The 17,678-nt window shown below is 45.3% G+C and overlaps 1 protein-coding gene across 3 annotated transcripts in view; it reads left to right on the top strand.

Annotated features, from left to right (window-relative positions):
• Nucleotides 1-17,465, top strand: part of LRP4 (LDL receptor related protein 4) — an 82,996-nt gene extending 65,531 nt beyond the window's left edge. For all 3 annotated transcript variants that reach the window (XM_064462586.1, XM_064462585.1, XM_064462588.1), the window contains 21 exons: nt 14-95; nt 739-844; nt 1,811-2,012; nt 2,341-2,530; nt 2,782-2,913; nt 3,567-3,707; nt 4,171-4,257; nt 4,471-4,642; nt 4,726-4,888; nt 5,136-5,361; nt 6,756-7,059; nt 7,397-7,615; nt 7,926-8,060; nt 8,270-8,378; nt 8,710-8,854; nt 9,362-9,475; nt 9,772-9,895; nt 10,867-10,934; nt 11,571-11,658; nt 12,182-12,323; nt 14,090-17,465. In XM_064462586.1, coding sequence (XP_064318656.1) covers nt 14-95; nt 739-844; nt 1,811-2,012; nt 2,341-2,530; nt 2,782-2,913; nt 3,567-3,707; nt 4,171-4,257; nt 4,471-4,642; nt 4,726-4,888; nt 5,136-5,361; nt 6,756-7,059; nt 7,397-7,615; nt 7,926-8,060; nt 8,270-8,378; nt 8,710-8,854; nt 9,362-9,475; nt 9,772-9,895; nt 10,867-10,934; nt 11,571-11,658; nt 12,182-12,323; nt 14,090-14,425 — 3,285 coding nt within the window. In that variant the 3' untranslated portion in view covers nt 14,426-17,465. The remainder of the gene's footprint in view (nt 1-13; nt 96-738; nt 845-1,810; nt 2,013-2,340; nt 2,531-2,781; nt 2,914-3,566; nt 3,708-4,170; nt 4,258-4,470; nt 4,643-4,725; nt 4,889-5,135; nt 5,362-6,755; nt 7,060-7,396; nt 7,616-7,925; nt 8,061-8,269; nt 8,379-8,709; nt 8,855-9,361; nt 9,476-9,771; nt 9,896-10,866; nt 10,935-11,570; nt 11,659-12,181; nt 12,324-14,089) is intronic.
• The last annotated feature ends 213 nt before the right edge of the window (nt 17,466-17,678 follow it).

Here is a 17,678-nt window from a genome sequence, read left to right as displayed (position 1 = left end):
TGTTTTTATTTAGGTTGTGGTGGACACCAGCCTGGAAAGTCCAGCTGGACTGGCAATTGACTGGGTCACCAACAAGCTCTACTGGACTGATGCAGGTACTGGGATGTTCTGCTTTACCTAGGCTTCTGTCTTCCTTATTAGTCACGAAAAGTGAAAAACAGCTGGGGAGTTCTGTCTGTCTCATTCCAAATTTGTCTGTTTCTGTCTAACAAAAATAGAGTTTCACCTCGTGTGCTTCTAACAAAGTGGAATTTGAGGTGGAATTCTTAGTTTAATTCTCTTTGTGGTATCCCCAGTACTAATTCTGTAGGACATATAGTAAAAGTCAAGCACCACTGTTGTCTTGCTGAAGAGCTTGCGATTGTGTATGCTTACATACCTTCCAGCAGTGAGTCTTGGGGTGCAGCAGGTCTGGTGGTGGAGAGTCATAGTTCAGAGAGGTATAAGGAAGGTTATTCTTTTCTAGCTGTTCTCTCGTGCCTACAGAGATACCTTGGGGGCTTAAGAAAGAGCTAGTTTGCATTCATACAGGCCACAGCACCAGTGACAGCCACAGAGCTGACTTGAGAGATCTAACGGAAGGTGACACTTTGAGCCATGTTTCTTACCTATCTTCCAGCTAGGAACAGAGATGGATGGAGGGGAAGAATGTGGTGTTGTATGGATGTTTTTTGCCTTAGCTCCTGCGATTCCAGAGGTTTTTGATATCTCTCTCATTCTCTTTCTTGACTTTTGTAGGAACAGATCGGATAGAGGTCTCTAACACAGATGGGACCATGAGAACTGTTCTAATCTGGGAGAACCTAGACAGACCTAGAGATATTGTGGTGGACCCTGTTGGAGGGTGAGAGATTCTTTCTTCTGAGATGACATGGCAATTCTTGCATGTCTACAGGCGTTCAGGTTCTTTAGTTTTGTGCAATTGTCTTTCTCTCTGGTGCCATTGTTCTACATCCTGCCAAACACTGAAATTAGAGACCTGGTTTTGAATGCTGAGATAAGCAGGGATAATTGCCTGTTTTGCTGTAGAGCTTGCAGGAGCTGGCTGGTGTTTTCATTTGTTTATCCTGGGGACATAATAATGGAAGAAGTACAAAAAAATGTTGAGAATGAGGCCGTCTAGATCTCTTCTATTTCTTTATTTCATATTTATGTTGAGTTTATATTTAGGCTCTCTGCTTATCAACCAGAGTTCAGTCAGAAGGATCTCCTCAGGTAAATTACTGCTGATCTCAAGCAAGCTGTAACATTAGTGGCCTCTTGGCTTCAAAGCACTGTGTCAGAGTATTGAGGGATCAACAGTGCTATGAAAAGCAAACCCGAGTAGAGTAACAGAAACAAATGGTTTTCAATAACCAATTTTGCTTCTGAATCATAAGACCTTGTGGAGCTGGAGATAGGGTGGCTAGGAAGAAGCTTGTCAGCCATTGCTTTAGAAGCATTGAAGGCCTTGAAGAGAAGTATGCTATTCCCTCCTTGAGTGGATTACCAGAAGACTAATGCAGCAAGAGTATAAAGGGCCATTGGTGGACACTGATAAATAATTGGTTAATTTTTAGACCTTGAACTATTATCCTGAACTTTTTCCTTCATGTTTTAATTAGACCAGCACATGGACAGTAGTAGGTATATAAATTTGAATATGATCTTAGCTACATTACAAGAACCCAAGTGTCCATGTGCGTACAATATTAGTGTAATGCTTCTTCCTGCTAGTGTCTGAAGGCTCTCTTGCTTCTCTGTAACGCTGCCTGGCTATAGTGACAGTGAAAGAGCGTGGGCATTCAACTCTGTCTGGGCTTGTGTTCAGGTTCATGTACTGGACTGACTGGGGAGCCAGCCCAAAAATTGAGCGTGCTGGTATGGATGCCTCAAACCGCTTGGTGATCATTTCCTCCAACCTCACGTGGCCTAATGGCTTGGCCATTGACTATGAGTCACAGCGCTTGTACTGGGCGGACGCAGGCATGAAGACCATCGAGTATGCCAGTCTGGATGGAAGCAGCAGGAAGGTAAGGAAGCCATTTTTGAGGAGGGAGCCTGGGAGCCTGAGGTGTAAGCCCTAGAGCACAGAGTGCTGATGGCCCCTGCCTCTCTTTCCAGTTGAAAGTGAAATCTCTAATTCAAGGCATGCTGAGCTGCTTTCACTGGGAGAGAAGAGCTCCCTTTCAGTTGCAAACTGTGTGTGAGGGAACCTCCTTTTGAGGGCTAACATTGCCCCATCACTCTCCTTTTGCTGTGACTGTATGTTGTGATGCTGAGAGGGGGCAAGGGAAGCCTTATCCCCCTTAGTGACTTCTTAGTAATGTTTTTTGGGGGGGCTGGGGGTAATCTGACCAGGTGCTGATTGGGAGCAATCTGCCTCACCCCTTTGGACTTACTCTTTATGGCGAGAGAATCTACTGGACAGACTGGCAGGCCAAAAGCATCCAGAGCGCAGATAGGAGGACTGGGCAGGCTCGGGAAACGCTGCAGGACAATCTGGAGAATCTTATGGATATTCATGTTTTTCACCGGCACAGGCCACCAGGTACAGAGCTTGCCCCAAGCCACACTAAGCTGAGAGCTTGCTCAGGCTCTGGTACGTGGCACAGCTCTCCTGCAAGGAGCTGACCTATCCGTCAGCCCTCGATGCCTTAAGTCTCTGGGTGGAATACGAGAGCATGAGAATTACTCTCAGCTTTGTATTTAAGGGCATTCTAGAATACATTTCTATAGCTGTTGCATCCCTTTTTGTGTCTGTGCTACCAGCTTACAGATTTCTCATCCTCTTTCCTATAGTACATACAGCATGTGAAGTTAGCAATGGAGGCTGCAGTCACCTGTGCCTTTTGGCACCTCTTCCGAAAGGTTACAGCTGTACCTGCCCTACTGGGATCAACCTGCAATCTGATGGCAAGAGCTGCTCCCCTGGTGAGTCCTCTCTGTAGGATCCTCATTGCAGCTTTGTATAGGAGCTACATTTTGCTCCTACCTTGTTAGAGAACAAAATTCACTTTTATGTGCTTATCTGCTTTACCCCTCAAAAATCCCATTTGATGACTGTACCTTCATTTTGAGTAGAAATTGCTATGAAGAAACTTACTGATAACTAGATTGATGCAGAAGAAATTTTTCTTGAAATTAGGTTGGGCAACTAAACAGATGTCACGTTTTCCCCCACACTTTTGCCTTAATCTTGAGGTGGATTCCTTTTGAACTACAAGGTGCTATATTCTTTAATATTCTTTAATAGGGCTGTACGCATTCCTCCCATGGACCCTCTTTTTGGGGACTGTAGAAGGCACTCGGCTTCAGGCCATGGTGCATCCACTTTTTCTCCTTAGCAGGAAAAAAAGGGCTCCTAACTCCTGTTTCCCACACATAGTAGCATCAATAACACTCAACAAAGCATTCAATAAAGCGTTCAGTAATGCTTAGTAAAGCTTTTGTACCCAGACTCCCCATAAACCGAGATCTGCCTGAGACCTCCTTTTCCACCTCCAGATGTTCAATAAATGATGCCTACAGTTGACTGACTGAACTTGTTCCTTGCTGAATCTGTTTCCATTTTCAACTTTCTGCAGGAATGACCAGCTTTCTGATCTTTGCCAGAAGGACTGATATCCGGATGGTCTCTCTGGATATTCCCTACTTTGCAGATGTTGTCGTTTCAGTCAATGTCACCATGAAGAACACCATTGCAATTGGAGTGGATCCTCGTGAAGGTCTGAACTTCGTAGTGTATCCGACTGTCTGTTTGAAAGGCAACAAGTGACATCATATCTAAATGTCTGAGTAAAGACCCAGCCCCAGATCTTGCTCTAGGTTGAGAATTTGGGTAGTTTTTTTTCTAGTATGTGCTGCAAATATTCCTTTCCAATCAGATGTGGGACTCTGTACTACTAACTGATAATGCGTTATGTGTTCACTGGCCTTGTGTAAAGGTCAGAACGCCAGTGCTTCTACATGTTTTGGGGGCGATTGTAACGAGATCATTTGTACTGTTTTATCACTCCAGTTTAATAGTCTTGTGATACTGTTATTCCTGTGCAGACAGATCTGTTTTGAATGGTGTAGCTGGTAGTCAGACGTGGAGCTGTTTTTTAGGGATTTTGCTGTTGGGTTGTTGGGGTTTGGTTTGGTTTTGTTGTGGGCTTTTTTTAAGTTTTTCTTTCTTCTTCCACCCAGGAAAGGTTTACTGGTCAGACAGCACACTGCGGAAAATCAGCCGGGCTGCCCTTGATGGCTCACAATGTGAGGACATTATCACTACAGGTAGGACAGATTTTGGCCTGGGAGCCTCTCACCTCCATGCAGAATGAAAAGAGAGATTCTCTGACACCCTGGTAGAATAATCTTTAAAGTTTTGGTGGAAGGGCAAGCAAAGCCTAGAGCAACTGCCTGATGAGGTGCACAAGGGGAATTGCAGAAGTTCCTGACTAAGCTGGGAAGATGAGCAGTGACCAATACACCTTTCTGTTTTCTCAGGTTTGTTGACTACAGATGGGCTGGCTGTGGATGCTATTGGCAGGAAGATATATTGGACAGATACAGGAACAAACCGGATTGAAGTGGGCAACCTCGATGGCTCCATGAGGAAAGTCTTGGTCTGGCAGAACCTGGACAGCCCTCGGGCAATAGCTTTGTACCATGAGATGGGGTTAGTGTTGTCAAGAGGCTATCTAGGGATTAGAACAGGACTTCTGACCTCTGTTTCCATAATACTTGCTGGCTTTTCCCCAGGTATATGTACTGGACGGACTGGGGTGAGAATGCCAAGCTGGAACGCTCTGGAATGGATGGCTCTGGACGTGCGGTGTTGATCGGCAACAACCTGGGCTGGCCTAATGGACTGGCAGTGGATAAGGCTGGGTCCCAGCTGCTCTGGGCTGATGCACACACTGAGGTATGATTCTGTTCCTCAGCATTGTTTGTTTGTCATTGGGTCTTTGGTAGCCTGGAGGCTGTTGAGAAGCTCTTGAGCAAGCTATAAAAAGAGCAAGGGGAACATAAGGTTTTTGGAGAGTATGGGCTATGGGGAGGGTGGACTTGAAAAACATCACTTGCTTAGATGGTTTCCCACTTAATGTAGTAGTTGCTAGCAAGAGGATCAGTGTTTTGAGTGTGGGGCTGACATTTACTTCTTTCTTCAGCGTATTGAGGCTGCAGATCTCAATGGTGCTAACCGCCGCACCCTGCTGTCTCCAGTGCAACATCCCTATGGCCTCACTTTGCTGGACTCTTACATCTACTGGACTGACTGGCAAACCCGCAGCATTCACAGGGCTGACAAGGACACTGGTGCCAATGTCATCCTGGTGAGGGCAAACTTGCCTGGCCTCATGGACATTCAAGCTGTTGATAGGGCACGGCCACTGGGTGAGTTGCTAGGCTGCTTCCGAATCAGCAGGTGTCTGTGGTGACTAGGGGAGCCCTTCAGAGCTGTCACTGAAGAAGGTCCTTTTGTGTAAAGCATGAGTGATAACTTCGCAAAAATCAGCTTTTCTTTTCTTCTTCCGTCTTGTTTAACTCTTTTTGTACTTCTCCCTGTTTACCCAGCTATGTAGGTCTGGCGTTTGTTTATTACTGTATGCCTTTTGACCCCGTTCATCCCATTTCCTTCACTGGATTGCACTGACAACCTACTTCTCACAGACATTAGAGCCACTTTCTTAGGAAGACTGCATGAGTCATACCCTATTAGGCTTCACCAGAGTCTACTGGCATTGGTCAAGTTTCCCTTCTTTAAATCCAAAAAGCACTAATTCCTCTTAAGCTAGTTGCTGAAACCTTATTTCAAGTTCTAGTCATTTCTTTCCCCCCAACCATTGCAGGCTTCATCTTGCTGTTGGCCGCTTTCCTCTACAAAATCTGTGCTTCTTTAGTTGCTCTTAATATATCATGCTCTTCAACTGTTCTGTGCCAGAGCCAGGTTCCTTACGTTACTCTTTGGGGATCCTATACGATGCTGTCTTGCCTCCTTTCTCCTCAGTGGGAGTTGTTGCTTTGTGCCGTGGTTTCATTTTGGTGGAATTTCCCCAATACGTACTTCTACAGAAAACTATGCTGCTTCTCCTGTGGCTACTAAACCAGAACATCACTCTTGACAGTACAACTTTATAACTTAAAGCTAACGAAAACTCTAGCTGTCATATCCCTGTTGTCTCTTCCCACTCCCTCCACCTGTCTTCTGGGTTTATCCCTTCCTAATAAATGTATGCTGGGTTTGGTTTTGTTTTTTTTTTACTTTAAAGAAAAAGCGATTACCCTAATATGTCAGGCACTTTCAGCAGGCTTCTCTGATGCCTTTGTTTACTTGCCACTGTGTGCAGCTAAGTTGAAACAGAGGCTTCTTTGTAAGCCTGGCCTCTGGTGCATTGTCACACTGCTTCCCCACAGGGCTGGATCTTTCTGGCAGCATTAGCATTTGCAGCAATAATAAATCTAAACTGCAACTGTGTGAATCTATCAGCATTTGGCTGTTCCTTTTTCCATGGGGAAACTATGATTAGCAAGGAACGAAGGTCAGGATTTTGCTCCTAATGCTCCCCATTCTTCTGTGCCTCCTTGCCCCAACCATGCCTATACCCACCACAAACCTTGGAGAAGAGGGAGGCAGTCTCTGTATGAAGGGCTGTAGATTCCCAGCAAGGCTGGGATGGTAAGGATGGACTTGGCTGCTAGCAAGTTGTGCATGTATGTGGCCTTTAAAATAAAGTTTTGGTCTGTGGGACCACACTGATCCTTAAACTTTACTTTCCCTATTTCTAAAGGCTTCAATAAATGTAGAGTTCGTAATGGTGGCTGCTCCCACCTTTGCTTGCCTCACCCCACTGGCTTCTCCTGTGCCTGCCCCACTGGCATCCAGCTGAAGAGAGATGAGCAGACGTGTGACTCTTCTCCAGAGACCTACCTACTTTTCTCTAGCCGTGCTTCTATCCGTCGTATCTCACTGGACACCAGTGACCACACAGATGTGCACATACCTGTCCCCGAACTGAACAACGTCATTTCTCTGGACTATGATAGTGTTGATGGCAAGATTTACTACACAGATGTATTTCTTGATGTCATCAGGTGGGTGCCAGTCATCTGCTTGGCCCGTGCCCAGGTCACCCAGCTCCTTGTGCTGGTTGTGCCACAATGAGCTGTGGAGTGTGCCAGTAAGTTGAGGAAATTGAGATGCTGGCAATACACCACTAATTACAGCTTGTCTTTGGTACACAGCACCATGTGTATCACTGAACTAAATGCTGAAGGTGTGTTTAACTGGCTGGAGACTATAGGGAAAAAGGTATTAGGGAGGTAGCAGTATGAAGTGGCACTGTTGTTGATGGGGATCACACATGGAAGCATGAAGGCTTTCCGGGAGCTACCCATTCCTCACTGCCATTTGTCATTGATTTCCATCCAGGCGGTCTGATCTGAACGGCAGCAACATGGAAACTGTTATTGGTCAGGGTCTGAAGACTACAGATGGCCTGGCAGTGGACTGGGTTGCCAGGAACCTCTACTGGACAGACACAGGACGCAATACCATAGAAGTAGCTAGACTGGATGGAAGCTCCAGGAAAGTGCTGATCAATAACAGCTTGGATGAGCCCCGTGCCATTGCTGTCTTTCCCAAAAAGGGGTAGGTGTGGGGTATTGGTGGGGCAGGGAGAAGGGCTGTGCAGAGGCAGATCGGGAGAGGAGGTTGTGGGAGGAAGAAGAGATGTGCTGTGTGAATCTGCAGGTACCAGCCAGGGGCTGGCTCTGAGTGACAGATGTAATCAGGCAGGCAGTGAATTTGAATGTTGGGCAGATAGCTGGGAGAAGCAAGCTACAGACCACATGATCATTTTTGAACCTGAAGAATCTGGCAGTTTAATTCGTAACTAAAATTTTCATTGAACTAAATTAGGTGGTTTTTTTCTTCTTATACTTGCCTTTTATCCCTTCAGGTACCTCTTCTGGACAGATTGGGGTCACATTGCTAAAATTGAACGGGCAAACTTGGATGGCTCTGAACGTAAAATCCTGATTAACACTGACCTAGGATGGCCCAATGGATTGACTTTGGATTATGACACCAGGAGGTCAGTGAAAGGTGTTCTTATACTTGCATAGGGTTAAGAGATGTAATGACATTTTTAGCCTCCTTAGCTTGGTTTATTGGAGTAACATTGTAGGTTTGGTGGTTTTTGGTTGTTTTTTTTTTTTGTCTGATCCACCTTGCCTAGCGAATGACTAGGAAGTAGAGAGGGAATGTGTAGATGGAAGCTCACCTCTTTCCCCACTCCTCCAGGATTTACTGGGTGGATGCGCATCTTGATCGCATAGAGAGTTGTGATCTCAACGGGAAGCTACGGCAAGTGTTGGTCAGCCAAGTGTCACATCCCTTTGCACTGACACAGGTAAGAAGATTTTCCTGCTGACACTGTTCTCCCTGGTGTGTTCATGAGTTTGGACAACGGAGCTTAGGGACAGGGAAATGTTATAGCCTGGGGAAACCAAGATGGCTGAGGGGATAGTATTCAACTCTTCTGTGGAGCTAACAAAGGAAGTTTGTCTGAACTCCTGTGGGGTGTAGGCAGTCATCTTCTCTATGATGAGAGGGGAAGGAGTTGTTGAAAAGGCCTTTGTCTGAGGCCTTGTGCCACTGGAAAGTGGTTTTTATGGGTATCCTGTGTCTACGTGGCTAAACATGCTATGGCTATGATTTTTCTTTGCTGTCTCCCTGAGCAGCAGGATAGGTGGATATACTGGACTGACTGGCAAACCAAATCTATCCAGAGAGTGGACAAATACTCTGGACGGAACAAAGAGACAGTCCTAGCCAATGTGGAGGGACTGATGGATATCATTGTGGTTTCACCTCAGAGACAGACAGGTAATTAAGAGGACCTTGATTCAGGCAAATGCGAACTGTAGACAAAAAAGAACTCTGGAACCACTGTGCTACTGTAGATCTCAAGCGAGGTTGGCATCTTTTCTTACACCCAAACTGTTAATGCATCTTCCCTGGGCACATTCCTTGTCTGCCTGTGACATTTCACTCAAGTACATCTTAATAGTGTTACGTTACAGCTTTGATTAGCAAATGTCACTTTCTGTGTTATTCACCTGACACTGTGCTAAAATAGAAGAATGTGAGCGTTTTGGTTTTTAGTCTGTGCAGCTGTGTTGTCTTGTAGTGCCTTTCAAGACCACCCTAATCCTACAAGTGTCTGACTATTGTCATCACTCCCTTAGCAGTCAGAGGAAGGGCATGTGTGAGAGCATAGTAACTTGCTGGATCTCTAGGAATTATCTCTGGATGAGCAGGAGGAAAGGTTGTTGCTCTGAGCTCTTACCTGGTCTTCTGCAACGTACTTAGAAAACTGCATGTTCCTTCCAGGTACTAATGCTTGTGGAGTGAACAATGGAGGCTGCACTCATCTGTGCTTTGCCAGGGCTTCTGACTTTGTCTGCGCGTGTCCGGATGAACCAGATGGGCGGCCCTGTTCTATTAGTGAGTGTACTGAGTGTCACTTGGGTAGTCGTTTCCATAAGTGAGCCACCACCACTACTTATGCCGTGGCAATCAGAGCATCTGAAGCTCTCCAGCATTATAAAAGCTTATGCAGAATCATATACTGGAAGTAAGATGGTTGTGAGCAATAGAGCCACCTTCTGTCCGTTCTGCTGACAGATGGTTTGGGATGGGAAAGCTGCTCGTGTAGGCCATTTCAGGAACTCTCTATAGCTTACCAGAGTTATTCATCTGTCTTACAAAGTTGGGATCCTGCTTATTTTTCTCTCTCTTAGTTCCTGGTGTGGTTCCCCCTGGTCCTGAACCCACAAGTATAAGTGAGAGAAGTCAGACACCACCTGACAGAGTAGGTGCCTCAACAACTAAACTTCTCACATCTCTGGAAGCAGAGGAAGGAAAGTAAGTGCTCTTGTTGTCTTGGAATTAGGGTGCGAAAGTCTCAGCTTGTGCAAGGTGCAACATGCAAGCCCCCCTCTGGTTGTCATCACCCAAATGTACCTCTCCCTAGCCAAAAGAGGCTATTCCAGCTCCAGGCTTCACATTCATAAGAGAGAAGACCATTTTGACAAAGAATGCAGCACACTGCTGAGCTGGCAAGAAAGAGGTGCAGAGATCTTTCTTTCTGTCCTGTTGAAATATGTGTGTAGGCTAATTGTGCTGAAGTGTTAAAATCCTCCTGAGACCATCTCATTTGTTTGACTGATTTTTTTTTTTTGAACTCCTAATTTTGAGAACTTATTTCTGAGAGGAGGAGAGGGGAGTCTGTTGCTTTAATTCACTCAGACATCTCAGACCTGACCAGACACCTGAAGAAGTGGTTCTGCCCTGGACACAAAGGGATGGCTTGTTTGGGGCAGAACAGAACCTTTGCAGCTCTAACATTTAGGTTACAATGCAGGTAGTTAAGAGACTTTCTGCTAACTCCCTACAGCCTGCTATCCTACTGCACAGCAAAAAAGTATAATCTGTAACATATGGCTGGGTTATTTACAAGGCAAAGCTTCTACTTTGTTGAATATGATGTATTGGACAGAAAAATCTTTGTTCTGATTTTTTGCTTCAGCACTGATGCTGCGATTTGTGTTCTGATAGATAAATGTATGTACACACCTATGTACCCAAGAGGTGAATCTAGAATGACTGGGATATGAAGGTATTGCAGACCTAAAATTGATATATACATGCACACACCCTTATATATGTATATGGTTCTCAGGATACAGAAGGATACTAAAGAAGAGAAAGGAAGGCTCCTGTTGTTGAACTGGAAATAGAAGGGATATCAGTGCTAGCCTGTCCCATCCTGTCTTTTGATATCTCTGTTACTGTTGATACTACTTTCAGTAACCTACTGTGCTTCTGTCGTTCAGCTGCTCTGACAAAGATGCTAGGCGAGGCTCGTGTACCCATGCCAACGAGGCAGTGTTGGCAACCATGGGTGAGTTCTTTTTCTTTAACTCTTCTCCACCAGGGTTGTTCCTCCAGGTGTGACCAGGGCATTCCATTCCAGTCCATAGTGTTTGAAACCCAAATTTCTGAAACTCAGGCTTGAATTACTCAAACGTCCTCTGAGCAGAGGAAAGTGTGTCTAAGGATGAACATTAGTCATATGCATTCATTAGCCTGTGTGTGGACTTTTCTAAATGACACTTCAGTCTGAAGAATAGTTTTGTTTTCTTTCATCCCATACCTCATCCATTGGGCTCTTCCCATTAATGATACTCTTCTTCACCATCCCCTTTGTGTTTAGTTGAGAATGGTTGACTTAGGGTAATTGTTTCCCACTGCAGCAGTAACCTGTCAGCAAGAGGGTCTAACTCATCCTTATCCAACCCCATTACAAAGGTCTTTATGCTTCTTGGTTTGCTGGGGCCCAGGTGGGAGGAAGGGTTATTGTATGTTTGGTTTCATATGAAGCCAAACAAAACCCTCTGCTAAACCCCAGTGTGCTGACATTTTACTTCACATACTTGCGTATGGTGTAAAACCTCTGTACTAGGCGCTACCCCAAGGTCAGTATTATCCAGTGGGAGTTAAGGAGAGTGTATAAATTACCCTTGCTGTTCACTTCCAGGAGAAGGACTGCACGTCAGCTACATTATTGGAGGTCTTCTCAGCATCTTGTTTATTTTGCTGCTTTTTGCTGCTATAATTATATATAGGTAAGTGATCTTTTTCCCCTCTCACCTGACCAATAGTAAAATCTAGGGCTGTAGAAGAAAGCTCCTACGCTTCATCTTCCTTTATTGTTTCTTTCTTTATTTTAAATAACAATAAATCTTCTCCATTGGAAGAAGTGTTTGATTATTTTATTTGCGAGGTTTGAAGTGTTGGGCGTGCAACTCTATTATTTGAAGCCTTATTGGCTGAATTTTCTGCAGAGACCTTATGAGTTATGGACAAGGATGTGAGATAATTTGTATCTCAATACACGTGTGAGCTCGTGTGCTTTCTGCCAGATAGCTTCACCAGTTACTGCCAGTATAGCCTTTGTGGTTACGTGGCAGCGCCTTGCTGTACTAGTAGCGAGTGACTCTACTGGTACCTGAAAAGCCAGGTGAGGCCAGCATTCTCTCTCTTTGAGGGACAGTGAAGACTGCTGTAGCTTTCCACTTGCTGAGCACTCAGGAACTTTGGATCCTGGTTGTAGGGCCCTGTGTCTTTTCTGACAGCCTTCTCTTATAGGCATAATAAGTCCAAGTTCACAGACCCTGGCTTGGGGAACCTAACCTACAGTAATCCCTCGTATCGGACATCGACCCAGGAGGTGAAGATTGAAGCAATTCCCAAACCAACCTTGTACAACCAATTGTGCTACAAGAAAGAGGTAAGAGCTGCTACTAAGGACGTGGGAGCCCAGCTCAAACTGCTGTCAAGTATTTCAGGCTTTAGTATGTGAAAATATTGCAACTCGTCAGCATTTACTTCTAGGACATAGGAGGACAGCTTCAGTGAGTTGCTCAGACTCCTATGGAGATCAACCAGCAGCACTTCTCCCCAGTGATCTGTAGTGAATTAGACCTGTCTTTAGAGCTCTGCTTTTTCTCCACTCCCACAGTGTCTTGTGTTTCAGGGTGCTGGCCCTCGAAGTACAGGAGTCAAAGGGAACTGTCTTCCCTGGACACAGTTCTGGTTAGTGACTGTTGCACCAAGGTTGCTTTGGACAGTCACCAGGGGAACGAGGCAGCCGCAAGGGGTCTGGTAACAAGAACGTGGCTCCTGGCTGTGCACTGCCTGGAAGGGGTGGGATCGGGGGAGAACCAGAGTCCTTGTTAAACGGAGCATTTTAAAGGCCCTGCAGAGGTCTGCCCTGCGTGCCACAGGATGAAGAGGGTTTAGTATGGTATCTTTCAGCACTTAGTTTCTCCTCTGTTTTCTCCTCAGAAGCTTTCCTATCACTCAGATAGCTTCTCATCTTCCCTCTTCTGATTTTCGTCCACATCCTCATGTCAGGTATCACTACTCTGTGTGTTTGACCCTGCCTCCCTTACTCAAGCTCTGTGTGTGGCTCAAACATTGTCCCATACTAATCGCTCTTTCTTGGTTTTTCTCCTGCTTTTATGTCTTTAAACCAGCTCTACTGTCTGTCAAGAAAGTAGAAGTAATTTTCTATGACAGATCCTTTGGTCTTAGCTTTGGTTACTCATACTTAATATGTGATATTTGGAGAAGATAATTTCTGGAGGACTATTTATGATAATCTGGTAGATAACTTAGTTCTTTTAGCAGGGATCACAGCAAGCCTTACACAGAGGGGAGTTTTCTCTGGCTTTGTTTTTCAAAGGTACTATCCAATAGATTTCCCAAACTTTCCTGATATTTTAGCGTTATCTACTAAGGATAAGCCAGGATTATTTATCTAGGAACCTAAATCCTTTCCACTTTTCTCTTAATTCTGCTGGTCCGAGATATACCCAGATGTGTATTTCCCCACCTCCTCCACTTTCTCCTCATAGATCAGATGCTCTAATGCTCCTTATTTGTCAGTGAGCCAAGTTAGGCAGATTTCACTACTTTAATCTCAGTGTGGTCCCTTTAGCCTCTGATCATTTCTGTTGTTTCCCTATAATCTCCTTCCCCTGTATTGCTGTGAGGCTCGGACTCAACAGTGGTGTTCCAGCTGTGCTTTCCTGAGAGGTGAATTTAGAATGACTCAGATATAAAGATACCGCAGACCTGGAATTGATTCCCTGCGTACTTTTATCATGAAGTTTTCTGGCTTTCCTGCTTCCCTTTTTTTTTTTTTTTTTTTTTCTTCCTTTTTACATTCAGTGTCATTCTTATTCCCTGCTGTCAGGGAATATATATAGTTGAATTAGAAGAGCCAGCTCATCCTCATTCCACTTCCATGATTTGAAGGCTCCTGGAGTTAGGAATGAGAGCTCTTGCAGGGAGGATTCATCTAGGGGGTGGTGAAGAACTGAAGGAAACTTAGAATGGGTTCTGCTGTTGTGACAGGCAAAGCCAGTGGCTGTTTACGTGGAGGTCCAGCCTTTTGTCCGCTTCATTGTCTACATTCCAGCTCTGCTTTGCTCTTTGCCATGTTTTTCCACAAATGTATTGATTTTTTTCATTCATCTGTCTGCTCCCTAGACTGGTCCTGACCACAGCTACACCAAGGAGAAGATCAGGATTGTGGAGGGGATATGCCTTTTATCCAGTGATGATTCCGAGTGGGATGACCTTAAACAGATTCGGAGCTCCCGAGGAGGGATCCTCCGGGATCATGTCTGCATGAAGACAGACACGGTCTCTATCCAGGCTAGTTCTGGTTCACTGGATGACACCGAAACTGAGCAGCTGCTACAGGAAGAACAGTCTGAATGCAGCAGCGTTAACACAGCAGCAGCCACTCCTGAACGTCGTGGCTCACTCCCAGACACAGGCTGGAAACACCAACGCAAGCCCTCCACGGAGAGTGAGGTGTAAAGTACATGTGACTTTGGAAGCGTTCATACCCTCCCCAGCCTCTGCTCTGCACAAAAAAAGACAGGACTCTGCCTGCTAGGCAAGGAAGGGCACAGAGACCAGCCCCTCTTGCGAGGGGCCCAGAGACTATGACTGCCTTTCAGCGAGGAGCTCGGGCAACTGTGCTGTTGTGGTTGGAGAGGGAGGATGGGTGGGTTGGAACCCAGAAATCCTTTTGGCTCATTTTCACTGTCTGTGGTTTATTTATATGTTCCCTTTTCCTGAGAGCTGCCACGTTAACTTTTGCAGTGACTCCTCTGGCCTGAATCTAGTTCAGATTCTATGTTCTCTGGCAACCTGCAAGCCCTGTGCCATCCGGCTCACAGTCAACGCCCATGAAGAGAGCAGAGCTGCCTCATTGCTAGCTCCTGGTCACAGAAGTTCCCCATGTCATTGCAGCACTCGCAGCGCTCTTTGAGGCTTTGTGTTGAGGGGTCTCTGACTTGAGAGAGGTCTTGGAATAAATGGGGTATACTTTGGGGCTCAAGGGAACACTGACACGGCATCAGGTCACCTTTTAAGGGCATGAAGAGGGTAACCATGGTTTCTGTGACTCACTTCATGAGAGCATCACTGCTTACTTTCCCATCTGCTAGTAAAAACTTTAAGGAACGCTCAGATCAGAGCACTGTGTCTGTTGCTGGCAGCAGACACTGCTCCTGTTCTCCCCTTTCCTGCTAAAACATGTTTCTACTTTGGAAGAGCAAGAGTCAACAAATGCCCCTTTCAGAACTGCCCCCTGTGGGTACTGAAGTCAGAGTGCTGAAGGTGAGGAAAGAAGAGATTGGTATTGTTCTTAGCTCTACAGAGCTAATGGGAGAAAATGCATCTCAGCAAGACCTAAATTCTACTCTTCTCTTTGCCTAATTGATATATTAAAAAAAAGAAAAAGAAAATTTGTGAAGTCCCCACAAGTCCCAATTCTGAAAGGTCCCAATTCTCTTGGCTTTTAGGACCTTTGATTACTGTAATGAGGGAAAAGAGAGAATTCCTAGGTCGAGTCTTTCCCAAGGGAATGCTCAGTGCTGACAGTTAGGAACTGCTTTATTACTAGGCTGAGCCCATTTGACCTAGAATAGGAGACAATAATCAGGGAGCTGTAAGGGGCATTTTGAATAGTTGTTTATCAGGTAGAATTGCACTTTAAGGTCTTCTGCTACCACTAAACAGCTCTCCTTGCCAAGTCATTTTCCTATCAGGTGCATGAGCTTCTGTTGTTCCCTGGCCTCCCAGGGGGTGTAATCCTACCTTTGTGTTACACCCCAGCAGCACCTGGAGCTGGGGCTTGCATGCTCACAAGGACTATGGCCACCTTTTCATGTTCTGTTGACTTCTCTTGTCATCTGTTCAGAGGGAAAAAGGATAGAGAAAATATCCCTTAATGCTTCTTAAAAAATGAGATTGATATTAACCCCTCAAGTCATATGGATACTATCATGGTAAAATACTAAGTGTTAAGCCAGATACTTGGAAGCAGAACTTTCCAGGGAAGAATTTCTCATGGCAAACTCTGTAACCTCTTTATCTCCTGGGAAGAGGTCAAGTACATTCCCATTCGTGGTGTAAAGAGAGCAAAGCATATGCTAGGCATATGGCTTAGAGGTGTGGGGAGGGCGCATCTCCTGTGTGATATTTTTCCAGCTGGTTTAAAATACAAAAAAAAAAAAACAAACCCAACAAACAAACAAAAAAAAACCCCAAAAACCCAACACCACAGAAAAAGGAAAATCCACCCTACTCTGCCCTAACCTTTTTCATATACTAACAGTCCTGCTGTACTTTTTACAGCAAAGGTAGCGTTGCAGAAGGGGAAAGGTTGCAGCTTTGACCTGGCTAGGTGGCTTGAAACTCTGTCCATAACTGCACTGTTGGGCTGACTGGTGTATATTCCTGTGGAAAATGAACTGGCGCTAAGGCTTGGAAATTTCCCTGTGTTAATGTGGGACTTCTCCCTACTCCCAGAGGCATTCTTTTCCTTCTTTTTTAAATTAGTTTTTTATTTAATTATTTATTTGGTTGACTGCAGCCTGGGAAGCATTGTTTTTGTTGGGCAGAGGTACTTTTGGATCGAGGTGTGGATTCCACTGGAAACTGGAGTGTGTATCACTGACATGGACCTTGCCTGCCTAAACTCCCTTGTGCAGGGATGACACCAGAGGGCTCAAGCCTAGGCAGGATAATCTATTTTAACAGAAAACAGGTGTAAGGGCAGGGGCAGCGGAGCAGGGAGGAGTGAGTGGGTGGCGGCAGGGGGAGGAAGGCTCTGACTTCTAGGAGAGCAGGGTTTCTTTGGGGTTTGGCAGGGAGGTGGGGTGGATGCCCCAATAGCTTATGTGAGTGTGCACCAAAATCCTGTAGTTGGGCAGGGGTGAAGGGAACCATCTGCCCAGAGCTGTTACTTGAGGTTCAGTCAGCTTGTCAAAATAACCACTGGCTAAGTCGCAAGTGTGGACTGGAAAGGACAAACCCAGGCAGTCTTTTCAACAGCTCATGGTGCTTGTGATCTCCACTTTGGTAAATATTCTCTGCTGCTTCTTAGGAGGGACCCAGCCTAATCAACCGTTCCTAACTGCTCTCTGCTCCTTTCCTCAAATGATTATGGTGAAAAGGAGCAATGAAGTGTCCCACAGCCTCTCCTCTCCCAGTGAGGTGGGCAGAAATTTGCTTCTTTTTCCTAGAGACAACCCCAGTGAGATGCTGCCTCGGGGGGGACGCACCATGGTTCCCCGTCCTGGGGAAGAGAAGACCCTCGTTGCATTTACGATGCTAAGAATGTAGAAAGGCCACTGGAGGATGATCTCCTGAGCACTGATTTACTATGTAAAAAGCAATCCTCTCTCCTGTCTGTCCCGAGCTAACATCAGTGATTTCTGTGTGTTCCTGTGTAATGGTTTTAACGTTACTCACTGGAGACATTGGACTTTCTGGAGTTATTTAACCACTGTGTTCAGTATTTTAGGGGTTGATGATAATTTAATATAAATTTAGATTTTCTTAACCACTCTGCCTGGCTTTTGGTTGTGAATCGTGCATGCTATTGGAATTCTACTTTGAAAAAGGAGATCCCAGACCTGTTCACACAGAACCTCAGCTTTTCTTCAAGAGGAGCAAGAAGCTAGGAATGGGTCTGGGCTTTTTTGATAATCTGGTTGTAACACACACTTCTACACACTTGAATCAAGGGCCAAATATCCACACTCCCACACTTGGGCAA

Source organism: Phalacrocorax carbo, chromosome 10 (assembly GCF_963921805.1).
Source record: "Phalacrocorax carbo chromosome 10, bPhaCar2.1, whole genome shotgun sequence".
NCBI classification, from domain to species: domain Eukaryota; kingdom Metazoa; phylum Chordata; class Aves; order Suliformes; family Phalacrocoracidae; genus Phalacrocorax; species Phalacrocorax carbo.
This window is presented reverse-complemented; position numbering and strand designations above follow the sequence as displayed.